At 42.2% G+C, this 13,327-nt stretch overlaps 1 protein-coding gene across 2 annotated transcripts in view; it reads right to left on the bottom strand.

Annotated features, from left to right (window-relative positions):
• The window catches only part of LOC145342687 (ADP-ribosylation factor-like protein 13B), a 46,200-nt gene extending 33,929 nt beyond the window's left edge, over positions 1–12,271 (bottom strand). For both annotated transcript variants that reach the window (XM_080188244.1, XM_080188245.1), the window contains exons 1-4: positions 12,082–12,271; positions 8,580–8,717; positions 5,377–5,447; positions 1,537–1,786 (exon numbers count right to left, since the gene is read on the bottom strand). In XM_080188244.1, the coding sequence (XP_080044370.1) occupies positions 1,537–1,786; positions 5,377–5,447; positions 8,580–8,638 (380 nt within the window). In that variant the 5' untranslated portion in view covers positions 8,639–8,717; positions 12,082–12,271. The remainder of the gene's footprint in view (positions 1–1,536; positions 1,787–5,376; positions 5,448–8,579; positions 8,718–12,081) is intronic.
• Positions 12,272–13,327: the final 1,056 nt, after the last annotated feature.

Raw genomic sequence — 13,327 nt, 5'->3', positions numbered from 1 at the left:
TGTGATGGAGGAGTGGATCGGGGTGAGTGAATGGTCCCTGTGGAATGCTGACAGGGGAAGTGAAGGGAAAGATGTGTTGAATGGTGGCATCATGTTGGAGTTGGCAGAAATTGCAGATGATGATCCTTTGAATGTGGAGGCTGATGGGATGAAAAGTGAGGACAAGGGGATTCCTATCTTGGTTCTGCAAAGGAGGGAGGGGTTGAGAGCAGTGGCCTGGGAGATGGGTCAGACATTGCTGAGACCCTTGTTGACCATTGTGGGTGGGAAACCATGAATAAGGAAGAATTTTCCTCATACACTGTCCTATTAAATACTCTCAATCACATTAAGCAAAAAGTAGATGCAAAGTAAAGCTGTCTCTATACTTTTACACTCTAACAATGGAAATAGTGACCTCTTGTTTGCAAATCTTAGTGATATCTAGATATGTGTGAAGCAAAGTTCCTTCTTTATTCTTATGTTTGTTTTTTTCCATTAAAATCAGTAACCAGCTGAAATTAAACCTCAATCTTCCTTACTCCCAGCCTCAGTATAGCATTTAATCTGGCACCAAAATTGAACAAGGTAAGGATGCAGTTATTGTAGGGATAAGCTGTTACTATTTTGTATACTTTCTGTACATTGGATTTCAACAACAAGTTAAGTTTCTATAGTGCTTGCCAGTAGGCAAGGATGGGATGGTAGCACAGTGTTAGCACTGCTGCCTCATTATGCCAGGGACCCTAGTTTGATTCCTGCCTTGGGTAACCATGTGGAGTTTCTACATTCTCCCTGTGTTTGCTCCAGTTTCCTCCCACAGTCCAAAAATGTGCAGGTTAGTGGATGTTGCCCCTTTGTGTCACAAGATATGTAGGTTAGGGAGATTACTGGGGTAAATATGTGGAGTTAAGGGACAGGATATGAGAGTGAGCCTGGGTAAGATGCTTTATTGAAGAGCTGGTACAGACTCAGTGGGCTGAATGGTCTCCTTCTGCACTGTAGGGATTCTATGATTCTGTACCCAAAGGTAGCTGAAGGCATCTAATGATGCTAAACCAAAAGAAAAAGTGAGCAGGAATGAAAAATTAGGGATTTACAACCTGCAAATCCTTTCAAACATGCCAATGATTCATGGTAAGAATGGGAGAGATGCCTGGTCAGCCATGCTTGATGTGGAGTGGCACTCCTTCAGTTAAATTAGACTAGTGACTTGATCCAGGAATAACTAACTATGGAAACAGACAAAAATCTACCTTTGTGCATGACTAGATGCACCAAGAGAATTGGAATTGAACAAGCTGTTAGAGAGATGGAGGGGTAACTGGAGTGTATTTTGAGGGAGCAGGCCAGAATATTACCCTTCATTTAAACTTTGATGCTGTCACATGTAAATAATACAATGGCTTTGCATGTCAATAATGTCTACTTAGCCAAGTCACATTAAAACAAATCAATAAAAGCTTTATCCAACACTTTGTTACCAATCTTTTTCCCACCTTTAATCATCCAATTGTATTTACTGTCAAATTCACTCTTCCAGTTTTCAGGACTTACACGAGGACAGGCTTCCCAGACATCATCTGATCTTTTAATACTTCCGAGAGAACATTTCCAGCTTCAGCCATTCGCTTCACGTCCGTAGAGTCAACAACGAAAATAAAACCATGTGCTTCAGGATAATAATTCTTCCAAATGCTGCGGACTTTCTCTCCGCCACTGAGGTCAAATATTGTCACGTTAAACCGATCTACCATAACGTTAGTCTTGGAAAATCCACCGCTTGGACGAATTAAGTAAGGAGATTCTGATGAGAAAAATAGTAAGTTTGACACAAACTATTCCTCATTTTTGGTGAACATTTGCTGCTAAGAAGACTTTGGAACCTGCAATACTTTTTTCCACTTTGGATGTGGCACATCCCTTAAAGTAGGTGGTCACCCAAAGTTGTGAATGTCCATACTGGGAATTCCTTTGGTTCTCCCAATCAGTCACTGTAGCCTATAGCAAAATCACTGAGTGTATTTGAGTTTCTGCTGGTCTTCCATGGAAGTTATAACAGCTGCTTGGTGGGACCTCGAAGGAAATTCAGCCCATGGGAGAATGCAAAAAACATCCTATCATTTGTAGTGAACTGGGTCACTTACATAACACAAATTGTAATAAAGAGCTTTCCAGTCCAATATATTAGCCTGACTTTTATGGCCAGTGGTAAAGCAAGTATCGCTGAACTCAAAGAAAGCTGCACTGAAAGTGATCTCTGTGGTGAGAACTCTACCTCTCTTGCTGTGCCATTGATTGTAACATAGTTTAATGGGGTACTTGGCTGCTGAACAAGCAACCAATCATATTAATGAATTCTCACAGCCAGCCAACTAGGAAGTGAAAGCACCAAATAATCAAATTATTTCTTAAAAGTTTTATACCAATTGAATTAAAAGTAGAGAATTAGGAGGTATACACATGGGTGAAGCTAGAAGCATAAATATGAAAAATAGTTAATCTTTAAAAAATATTTGACAAAAATCTACTAATTAATCATAATTGAGACATTTGGTAATGTTCCACATTTTTTTCAGGGCTAGACCAGATGTTCAGTGATAGTTAAAAATCTAGTCAAACCTCACTGAATAAATCTTAATTTTTTTATACTTGTAACACTGACATGAAAACAGAAAAAGGGATGTTCTTAACTGATCGATTGATTTGGGTGTTTCAGATGGGAAAACAGCTACAACCCAGCTTGTGGTGGAGCAGTGAATGACAAGCCATAACTGAAAGATTTGCTTGTTAATCTGAGTTTGCATGTAATCCTGATTCAGAGGGGCAACGAAAGCAAGTGCCATAAAACCCCCTGCAAATTCCAGGCCAATAAAATGAACCATATTCCTTAGAAATAATTTCTCCATGCAAAATCACAAAAGCATTATTTGTACCATAACAGAGAGACTTCTTTACTGTATACATTCAGTTTTTTTAATGACTAAAATGTGTTGAGGTTTACTTCCTGTCAACTTTTTCCGTTATAAATTCTTATGTCCATGTTTATCATGAGACTGACACACAAACTTATCAGACTGCTATTATCAACTTCTGCTAGTGGAAATACAAAAATTGTCTATAGTGTTTAAAAAAAGATATTACAAAAACTGCATCTGCATGCACCATCTGTCATGTTTCTGCATACTTAATCATACTTAATGAAAATGTCCTACATAAATTGATCACATTGTAATTACATCTTCCCTATTTGGGGCACTGCAGCTTTTAAAATCAGGATTTAATTATATCTGCATACCCTGGTCCAATTACCCCCAAACCTTTACCCCAACCTTAACTTCAGTGTTTGACATCCTGGGGTGTTACCGACGTCCAGAAACTTAACTGGACCAGCCACATAAGTATTGTAAGTCAGTAACCAGTTATTCTGATGAGGCACGTAACTCACTTCCTGACTTCCAAATAACCCCCAGGTATTCCATTAAAATTCTTATTATACTCCAGCATCCCTGCTCTCCTACAAATAATTTGTAAGTGGAAAAAAATAGGTACTCCATCCTGCCATCTTTTTTTCAATCATGGGATATGGGCATTATTGGCAAGGTCAGAATTTTGTTGCCCATTTCCATCTGCTCAAGAAGTTGGTGATGCTCCAATCTGTGTGGTGCAGGTACTTATGGACATAAGCGGTTTTATACTTTGTAGGACAAATGTCAAGTTGTAATGATGCTGGAACAGCGTGGCTACAGGTGTACCTAGGATGGGGGTATATGTCTTCAGTCTTATTTGTATATTAATTTAATATTTAATTCTAATCAGGTGGTGGGCATTAATTAAGAATTCACTCGTGTTCACAGATATATAGCTGTAGACTCACTGTGGCTGTTTGGTTAAAGAAGCACGATCTGTAATATGTCTTTGTAAACAAAAGCTTGACAATGTTTAAAGACCAGGCTCCTGTTCTATACATCAATGCCTGGCTATTTGAGTTCTCACATTTAGCAGCACAGCCAGAATGTTCTCACGATCCACAGCCTTTGCTGTTCCCAGTGCATTCATCCATTTCTTTATGTCAGAGAAATTGAATTAATTTAGCTGAAGACTGGTTTCAGTGATGGTGGGGACCTCAGGAGGAGGCCATTGGATCTGCTTAGCAATTCTGGCTGAAGTTTGGTTGAAAGTACTTCAGACTTGACCTTTACACTCACACACTGGGTTCTGCCATCACTGAGAATGATGATATTCACGGAGATTTCCTCTTTCTCATTGCTCATCACCATTTGTCTTCCACCATTGTACCTGTTTGTTCCCTGAACATGAGGGAATGGTTGGGATCCTGAGCACATACTCAACAGGAGGTCTCCTTCGGAAGAGAATTTTCATATCTCAATCCTCTCCTTCAACAGTTCGATTAATCTATTACTAAATCTGATGGTCAACATCTATTTGTAGATTCTTACACGTGAGGAGTCTATTCATTCAATGCAAGAAAAGTACCGGGTTCCTAATTTCCTTATAATTTGATCTTACACGTTTTGAATGATTCCCCCTGATCAAGGACCAAAATTTTACACATTCCTCCCCTCCATCCACTGCCACCCCACCACCCCTCCTCTCCCACCGCCCCACCCCAGCACCAGGCAGTAGGGTGGGGCAGGGGGAAGAATGCAAAACAAAAAGGGACAGTGGGGGTGAAGATGCCTGTTGCCTTTCCGCCACCACGAATATTTTACCAATGGGGGGTTAGGTGGCAGGCAGCCCACTTTCCCTTATGCCAATTAATGGCCACTTGAGGGCATCTTCCACGTGTGGCTGGTATTTTGACACTGGCAGATTGGCACTTCACCAGCTGGAGAGGCTACCCAGTTAAAATCTGGCAGCCTTGCTGCAGGCGTGGGTAGGGTGGACACCCCCCTGATTGGGGATCCTATGGCTCAGAAAGGGACCACCCCCCATCTCCCCCTCCGCCCGCCACCCCCCCACCCACCCTCCCCAACAGTGGCAAGAGCCAGCCCCACTGTTAGCTTCATCTACTCTCTCAATCAAGCCACCTTCACTGCGCCCCAGCAAGGCCCAACCCATGTTACCTACCCTCCAGCCTTCTCCATTGTTGCTGGTCCAGGTCCTGTTATAGCTCCAGCAGTGACCCCTGCTTCCAAAGAGCCGCTGGCCCACTGATGGGCTGGCTGCTCTTGGAGGGGGGAACATTCTGTCTCAGCGGGACAACAAAATGGCCTGAACGAGGCAAAATTGGCTCTGAATTTCTGGCTACTGGGGGAACCACCACCTCCATGTAAAATATTGGTCACTTCTGAAAGTGACTCTCTCTCTCTCTCAAAAATGGCACAGCAAAATTTTTAAAAAAGTATTGTGCGCGTAGAGTCACTATTTCTTTACCTGTCTGTATTCCTTTCAATATTGCAGTTTTCCCTGCGTGGTTCAGCCCTAGGATCAGCAGAGTGACATTCCTGAAGGATAGATGGAAAAGTCAATAGATTACTCAAACTGGGCTATGAATCAGTGCTGGAAAGTTAATACAACAGCTATAATAATGGTGCTGTATTTGTGTTTCTCGAGTGATGCTTTATAGTCCTTAATCAAAGTTGACATACATGTTTCTGCTCAAGAAAGGGGAGGTGATGGCCCAGTGGTATTATTACTAGACTATTAATCCAGAAACTCAGCTAATGCCTGGGGACCAGTGTTCGAATCTCACCACAGCAGATGGTGGAATTTGAATTCAGCTAAAAAAAAATCTGGAATCAAGAATCTACTGATGACCATGAAACGCTTGGCCGATTGTCAGGAAAATCCCACCTAATGCCCTGTAGGGAAGGAAATCTGCCATCCTTACCCAGTCTGGCCTACTTGTGACTCCAGAGCCACATCAATGTTGTTGACTCTTAAATGCTCTCTGAAATGGCCTAGCAAGCCACTCATTTCAAGGGCAATTAGGGATGGGAAATAAATGCTGTTCCCCTCACACCCCATCATGACACCCACATCCCACGAACAAATAAAAAAAATGCACACCCTCTCAGTAGCAGTAACAGCCGATTCTAATTATAGGTTGCATGTTTCTGTGGCTTACTTCCAAATTTCTGCCAATGCCCACTTTTGTCTATGACAGATGGGAGAAGCATTTGATTTTCCCTCCTCTTTTTCTTGATTCTTGATTTTCAGAAGGCGTTTGACAAGGTGCCTCACAACAGGTTATTACAGAAGGTCAGGGGGCATGGAGTTGGGGGTAGGGTGTTAGTGTGGATAGAGGATTGGCTGTCAAATAGGAGGCAGAGAGTGGCTGCTATTCGGATTGGCGGTTGGTGACTAGTGGAGTGCCCCAGGGGTCGGTGCTGGGGCCTCAGCTATTCACCATTTATATAGATGATCTGGAGTATATAGATGATCTGGAGGAGGGAGCCGAGTGTATGGTGTCGAAATTTGCTGATGACACCAAGATTGGTGGAACGGCAAATTGTGCAGAGGGTGTGGAGAGTCTGCAGAAGGATTTAGATAGGCTGGGCGAATGGGCCAGGAACTGACAAATGGAATTTAATGTTGGCAAATGTGAGGTTGTCCACTTTGGTAGGAATAATGGTAGGAAGGACTATTACTTACGTGGCAAAAAACTGCAGCAGGCGACGGTGCAGAGGGACCTCGGGGTCCTTGTGCATGAGTCGCAAAAACCCAGCCTGCAGGTGCAGCAGGTGGTCAGGAAGGCAAATGGGATGCTGGCCTTCATAGCGAGGGGGATTGAATATAAAAGTAGGGAGGTCTTGCTGCAGCTGTATAGAGCACTGGTGAGGCCGCCGCTGGAGTACTATGTGCAGTTTTGGTCGCCGCACTTACGCAAGGATATTTTGGCCTTGGAGGGAGTGCAGAGGAGGTTTACCAGGCTGATGCCGGAGTTGAGGGGGTTGAACTATGAGGAGAGGCTGAATAAACTAGGCTTGTACTCGTTAGAGTTTAGAAGAATGAGGGGTGAACTCATTGAGATGTATAAGATGTTGAATGGGATGGATAGGATAGAGGTGGAGAGACTCTTCCCGCTCAGAAAGGACGGTAGGACTAGGGGGCACAGCCTCAAGATAAAGGGGGGACGGTTTAGAACGGAGTTGAGGAGGAACTTCTTCACTCAAAGGGTGGTGAATCTCTGGAATTCTCTGCCCATTGAGGTGGTGGAGGCTGCCTCGCTAAATATTTTTAAGACGCGGGTTGATGGGTTTTTGATAGGCAAGGGGATTAAGGGTTGTGGGGAGAGGGCGGGAATGTGGAACTGAGCCACGACAGATCAGCCATGATCTTATTGAATGGTGGGGCAGGCTCGAGGGGCTAGATGGCCTACTCCTGCTCCTATTTCTTATGTTCTTATGTTCTCTTCCCGAGGCTGAGTGCAGGGCATTGAGCATGCTTCTACTCATTTTACGGCGTCGTCCATTGAAGCACCGACGATGCAATGTCTTTGTGACAGTGCCACTCTGTTCCTAAACCCTAATATTAATGAAGATTAGAAAAGTTTCCTGTGGTAGAATTATACAAGCACTGCCTGAAATTATATAATCCATCTTTTTGACACAGAGTTTAATTTGATTAATACTTGATTTATGCACAAATCCCCATTCTCTGCTCTTTCTGACTTCCTATTTAGCACAGTGTCAGAGTGCAGGCAGCAACGGATGAGTGTTTTCAGGGTGCTGCAGTCAATGAACATCACTGTTGATGGGAAAAATCAAAAGGCAGTACTGCAATGAATGCTGCTGCTGCTTGCAAACCAATGCCCCCTCATCCCACTTATTCCCCAATCAACTTCCTTTGTCCCCACATGTCAAAGAACAATTTCAACATGCTTATTCTAAGCTGCAGAGTTCATTGCAAAATGATTGCCAACAAAATGAATTGTGTATTTGAATTAAATATTGTAGGTACTTAAAGTTAGGGTGTTGATGCTAAGGAATAAATGATTTTTCTATTTTATCCCCATTCAGAGTCCCCCATTCAACAGCATGGTGGCACAGTGATTAGCACTGCTACCTTACAGCACCAGGGACCCGGTTGAAATCCAGACTTGTGTGACTATCTGTGTGGAGTTTACACATTCTCCCCGTGTCTGCATGGGTTTCCACTCGGTGCTCCAGTTTCCTCACACAGTCCAAAGATGTGCAGGTTAAATAGATTGGCTATATGTGTAGTTTGGGGGGATTAGAAAGGTAATTACATGAAGGTTGCAGGAATCGGGTCTGGATAAGATGCTGTATCAGAGAGAGTTGGTGCAGACTCAATGAGCCAAATGGCCTGCTTCTCCATTGTAGGGATTCTATTGTAAAATCAAGCCACAGCTGTCACATAGATCCAGTGGAGAATATATTATCCAGCATTGCACTGCCCCTGTATAGCTTCCTCCCAATCTCGGGATTGGACCATTCCACTATATTTGAAAGTCAGTCCCTGGGGCAAACCATTTTGAAAAGCTGCTTTCACATAAAGACAACATATTTGGGCTCTGTGTCTCTGGACTATGCTGCTGAATAAACTGTAAAATGTTTGATAACACATCTTGTAAGATGCCTCCCTTTAAATCAACAAGGCAGAATCAAACTCACCTGATAGGCTCCTGAACTTTCTGAGCCCAGATACAGCAGTTTGTGATGAGGCTGAACATGGTGTGGAATTGGTGTGAGGCGATGGCTGGTTAGAGCATGGAGATCTGATAAACTGGCCGACTGACAGCTTCACAACCACTTGATTAGAGGGCAAAAAAAACACATCAAGATAATGAGTAGAATTAAGATTTGAACAGCACAATAGCAAAGGACATTTTCTCCTCACCTACTGTCAAAGTATTTTTTCTTTTCTAGTTATTTTGTCTCTGGTCTGTGTTACAGATTAATCCTGATAGAGATTGAGTTGCCTCCCTTTACCCAGACTCTTGTCAAAACCACTCTTGGGTAGTTACCAAAATGTCTACAAACACAATCCATTTAGCAGCGATGAGCCTTCCAAACTGTCTCCTCCCTATTGAAAATGCTGGCCTCAATTCACTGTCATTTAGAACAGTGCGCCACTGATTCATTCATTCAATGGAGATTGGTGCTTTGAAATTCCCAGGGCAATGAAACTCCGCTGCTGCGCTGATCCTTGTTAAATACTAGTTAAATATTTAGCACATAACTCTAAAGCAAAATAGCTCTCATATATCCCATAACGTATCCAGATGCCATTGTGCATCCAATGAAGAATGTTCAGATAATTAGTGAATTACAAAGCACTAAAGAAAATTACCCAATAATGTATGGAATAGAAAGCATTATCCATGCCTATTGTAAAAGTTGTTTGGTTGCAGGGATGCCAGTCATGAAAAATCAAAATATGTTAAAAGGTGTTCAATGTAGAATAAACCTACTTCTCTGTCAATGTGCATTATCAATGTCAATTATCTCTAAAAAGTCTCTCAGTGCATCAGTGCACAACTGTTCTATGAACACTCTGGAATCAAAACAAAACTGTAATCTAATCAATGAAAGACAAATACTGTGGGTGCTGGAAATCTGAAATAAAAACAAAAGTTGCTGGAAAAACTTAGCAGGTTTGGCAGCATCTGTGGAGAGAGAATAGAGCTAATGTTTTGAGACTAGATTTCGGTCCTGCCCAGGTGTAACTCAGTAAGAAGTCTCACAACACTAGTCTCACTGTTCCTCCTGTGAGTTTTCAAACTCACCTGATGAAGGAGCAGTGCTCCGAAAGCTTGTGCTGCCAAATAAACCTGTTGGACTTTAACCTGGTGTTGTGAGATTTCTTACTGTGCTTACCCCAGTCCAACACCAGCATTACCACATCAGGTGTAACCCATTCATTGATCCCACCTCCTCCAAAACCAGTTCCAATTCCCAGGAATCTGTGGAGAGAAGAAGAGTCAATGGGGGCATTTCTCCAGTCCTGCATTATGGCTGGAGAATTGTGTGAAAGGGACCAAAAGTGAGGTATCAGCCATTTCTTGGGAGAACATTTGAGAGTTCATATGACTTCTTCAGAGCTGAAGAGAGGGAGAAATGTGATGGATTTTATACTCTTTAAAATGGGGTGGAGTAGGGGCTACACTCCAATCAAAGCCTTTCTGTACACAGTAAGAGTTAAAAACTAAAACATACTTACCTAAGTATCTAAAACATACTTATACAAAGGATCTAATGATCCTTTGTACTTTGAGTCAGCTTTTGTGTCTGACGTATGCTGTTGATAACAAAATATTGTCCCCTCACCAAGAAGATTTAGTCCCTCATTCTTTAATGAAACTAATATAATGGGAGAGTCTCTACTGTGACAGTCAAGGAGTATTGTTATATTTTTCTTTCATTTTTGTTCAGTGATTGGCACAGTCCTTCACTGAATCTTGCTCTCTCTGCCTATAAACCAGTGAGGAAGTGGAGCTGATTCAGTATGGTAGCAGGAAGAATAAATTAAAGCCTTCACTCTTTGACCTCCATTCCAGCTATCTTTCCTTAGAGTGAAAACAATAGCACGTTCTCACATGTCTCAGCAATAACTCAAGGTGCACCATTTACTTCCTTCATTGCTCTTCATGGAACGATGCCCTACACAAAAGACATTTACCACAAACAATAGGCACATTAAAGTAAATAATTATGTGAACATAAGAACATAACATAAGAAATAGGGGTAGGCCATCCCTTGAGCCTGCTTTGACATTCAAGAAAATCAAGGCTAAGATTCTACATCAAGTCCACTTTCCCACCCTGTCACCATTTCCCTTCATCCCATACTGCCCACAAATCAAGACTAAGTTCGCATGTAATGAATTATTTTAATGTGAAATGAGTGTTGCCTTTCAGTAAACATTCCAACCTTTCTTGTAAGGTATCATCCCACTAATCGCATTCAATGACCAATCCGTTTTTGGTATTGTTTGTTCCCCATTAGAGACAAAAAGGAAGAAGTTTCATTTATCAGTCACTTTACAAGACCCTTGTCAGGCCTCATTTGGAGTACTGTGCGCAGTTCTGGTCGCCTCACTATAGGAAAGACGTAGAAGCTATTGAAAGGGTACAGAGGAGATTTACAAGGATGTTGCCTGGACTGGGAGGCATGCCTTATGAAGTTAGGTTGAGGGAGCTGGGTCTCTTTTCCCTGGAGTGACGAAGGTTGAGAGGTGACCTGATAGAGGTTTATAAAATGTTGAGAGGAATGGATAGGGTGGATTCTCAGAGGCTATTTCCCCGGGTTGAAATGGTCGCTACGAGGGGACACAGATTTAAGGTGCGGGGAGGAAAGTACAGAAGTGATGTTAGGGGTAAGTTTTTCACTGAGAGGGTGGTGAGTGAGTGGAATCGGCTGCCGTCAGTGGTGGTGGAGGCGAACTCGCTGGGGCCTTTTAAAAGACTTCTGGATGAGTATATGGGGTTTTATGGGATTGGGGGTTATAGATAGGTGTTGATGTGATCAGCGCAACTCGTGGGCCGAAGGGCCTGTTTGTGCTGTAGTGTTCTATGTTCTAAGTAAGGCTTACATTAACACTGTAATAAAGTTACTGTGAAAACCCCCTAGCCGCCAGCGTCCAGTGCCGGTTCAGGTCAATGCACCTAACCAGCACATCTTTCAGACTGCGGGAGGAAACCAGAACGCAGAGGAAACCCACGCAGATATGGGGAGAACATGAAAACTCCACACAGACAGTGCCCTAAGCCAGGAATCGAACCCATGTCCCTGGCACTGTCAGCAGTGCTAACAATTATGCCACTGTGCCATCTGGTAACAACCGAGTTGAAGTAAAATAAAGTCTGATAAATAGAACAGCCTTTCTGTGAGGGAGGAGAAGAAAGTTGAATCTGATAAATAAGTTATCCAGCATCCTTGCAATGAAACCATTTGGGATAAACTGCACACTGAATCATTTAGTAAATCACTGATGGATTAATTCTCTGAGGAAACCCCTCCCCCATAGAATAGTATTTATTCAACTACATCCAAGGTAAAGAATAACCATAATTAAAATCCTAGACTATTTCATGAAACGATTAGAAATTCTGATGCATTAAGTTTTAAACTCGACCAACATGCAATTCTAATTTTACAATCAAGTGAGCTCACCTTCTGTTTAAACTGTAGCTGCACAGATAATCACACTCAAAGCAGGCTCATTGCCTGCGATCAATTTAAACACTGCAAGAGGTGAACTTAGAAGTATTCAAACAAATTAGATTCATTCATTATTTGGGATCCTTGGGAATATTGCAAAAGTAATCCCGTTGTCTGTCAGTTCTGAAATTTTGTCCCAATCTTTTCCTGTTGTGCTGACTCTAATCCGGATTAACATAAATCCCGTGTTAATTCCATTGGGGGAGGGTGAAGAGGAAGTTTTACATCAGATGGACACACACCCTGCAATCTGTAGTTCTTTTCTCTGTGTCTTTCTTTCTTTTCTGCTGCTGATTTATACAATACATTTCATATTTGTTGTTGGCTGCATTGAAGCTTATTGCTACAGAGGAACGATCACTCACCTGGCTATCTCTTAACTGCTTAATGACATCTGATGCCATTGATTTACTGCAGTGATATTGCTACGTCACTGTCGGGGAAGTGTCTGGTCATTAGGTTAGATTATAGTTAGATTAGATCACATCCCTTGGCAATAGGTTGTCATCCTTATCAAGTCCAAAACTAAATGGAGTAAACAAAATGGAGAGGAGGGTGGTGCAGGAATTAAAATCCTAGCTTATGTTTTGACGATTTGAGCTAAATTAGGTGATTAGGAACATAAAAACATAGAAACTAAAAGCTGGAGTAGACCATTCAACCCTTCAAGCCAGCTCTGCCATTCAATATGACGGCTGATCCTTCAATCTCTATGCCATATTCTTGCTTTCCCCCTACCCCTTGATGCCATTAAAATCTAGAAGATTATCTATCTTTTTCTTGAATAGTGACTGTTCTCTACCGCATTCTGTAGCAGATAATTCCACAGGTTCACTACCCTTTGAGTGAAGAAATCTTTCCTCATCTTAATCCTAAAAGGTCTACCTTGTACCCTGAGAATGTATCCCTTGGTTTTAGATTCCTCAAAGCCAAGGAAAACACCCTCTAATCTAGTCCAGCCCTGTTAGAATCCTATATGTTTCAATTAGACCTTCTCTCATCCTTTTAAATTTCAGTAGATAGAGGCCCAGTTAGCCAATCTCTCCCCTTATCCCTGGTATCAACCTAGTGAACATCTGCTGCACTCCCTCAATGTCAAGTTTATCCTTTCTTCAGTAGGGAGACCAAAACTATGCAATACCAGTCTCCAGAAGGCCCATAAAACTGCAGTAAGATGTTCCTATTTCTGAACTCAAAT

Source organism: Carcharhinus amblyrhynchos, chromosome 4 (assembly GCF_965287045.1).
Source record: "Carcharhinus amblyrhynchos chromosome 4, sCarAmb.v2.hapA, whole genome shotgun sequence".
In the NCBI taxonomy this organism is placed as follows: Eukaryota; Metazoa; Chordata; class Chondrichthyes; order Carcharhiniformes; family Carcharhinidae; genus Carcharhinus; species Carcharhinus amblyrhynchos.
This window is presented reverse-complemented; position numbering and strand designations above follow the sequence as displayed.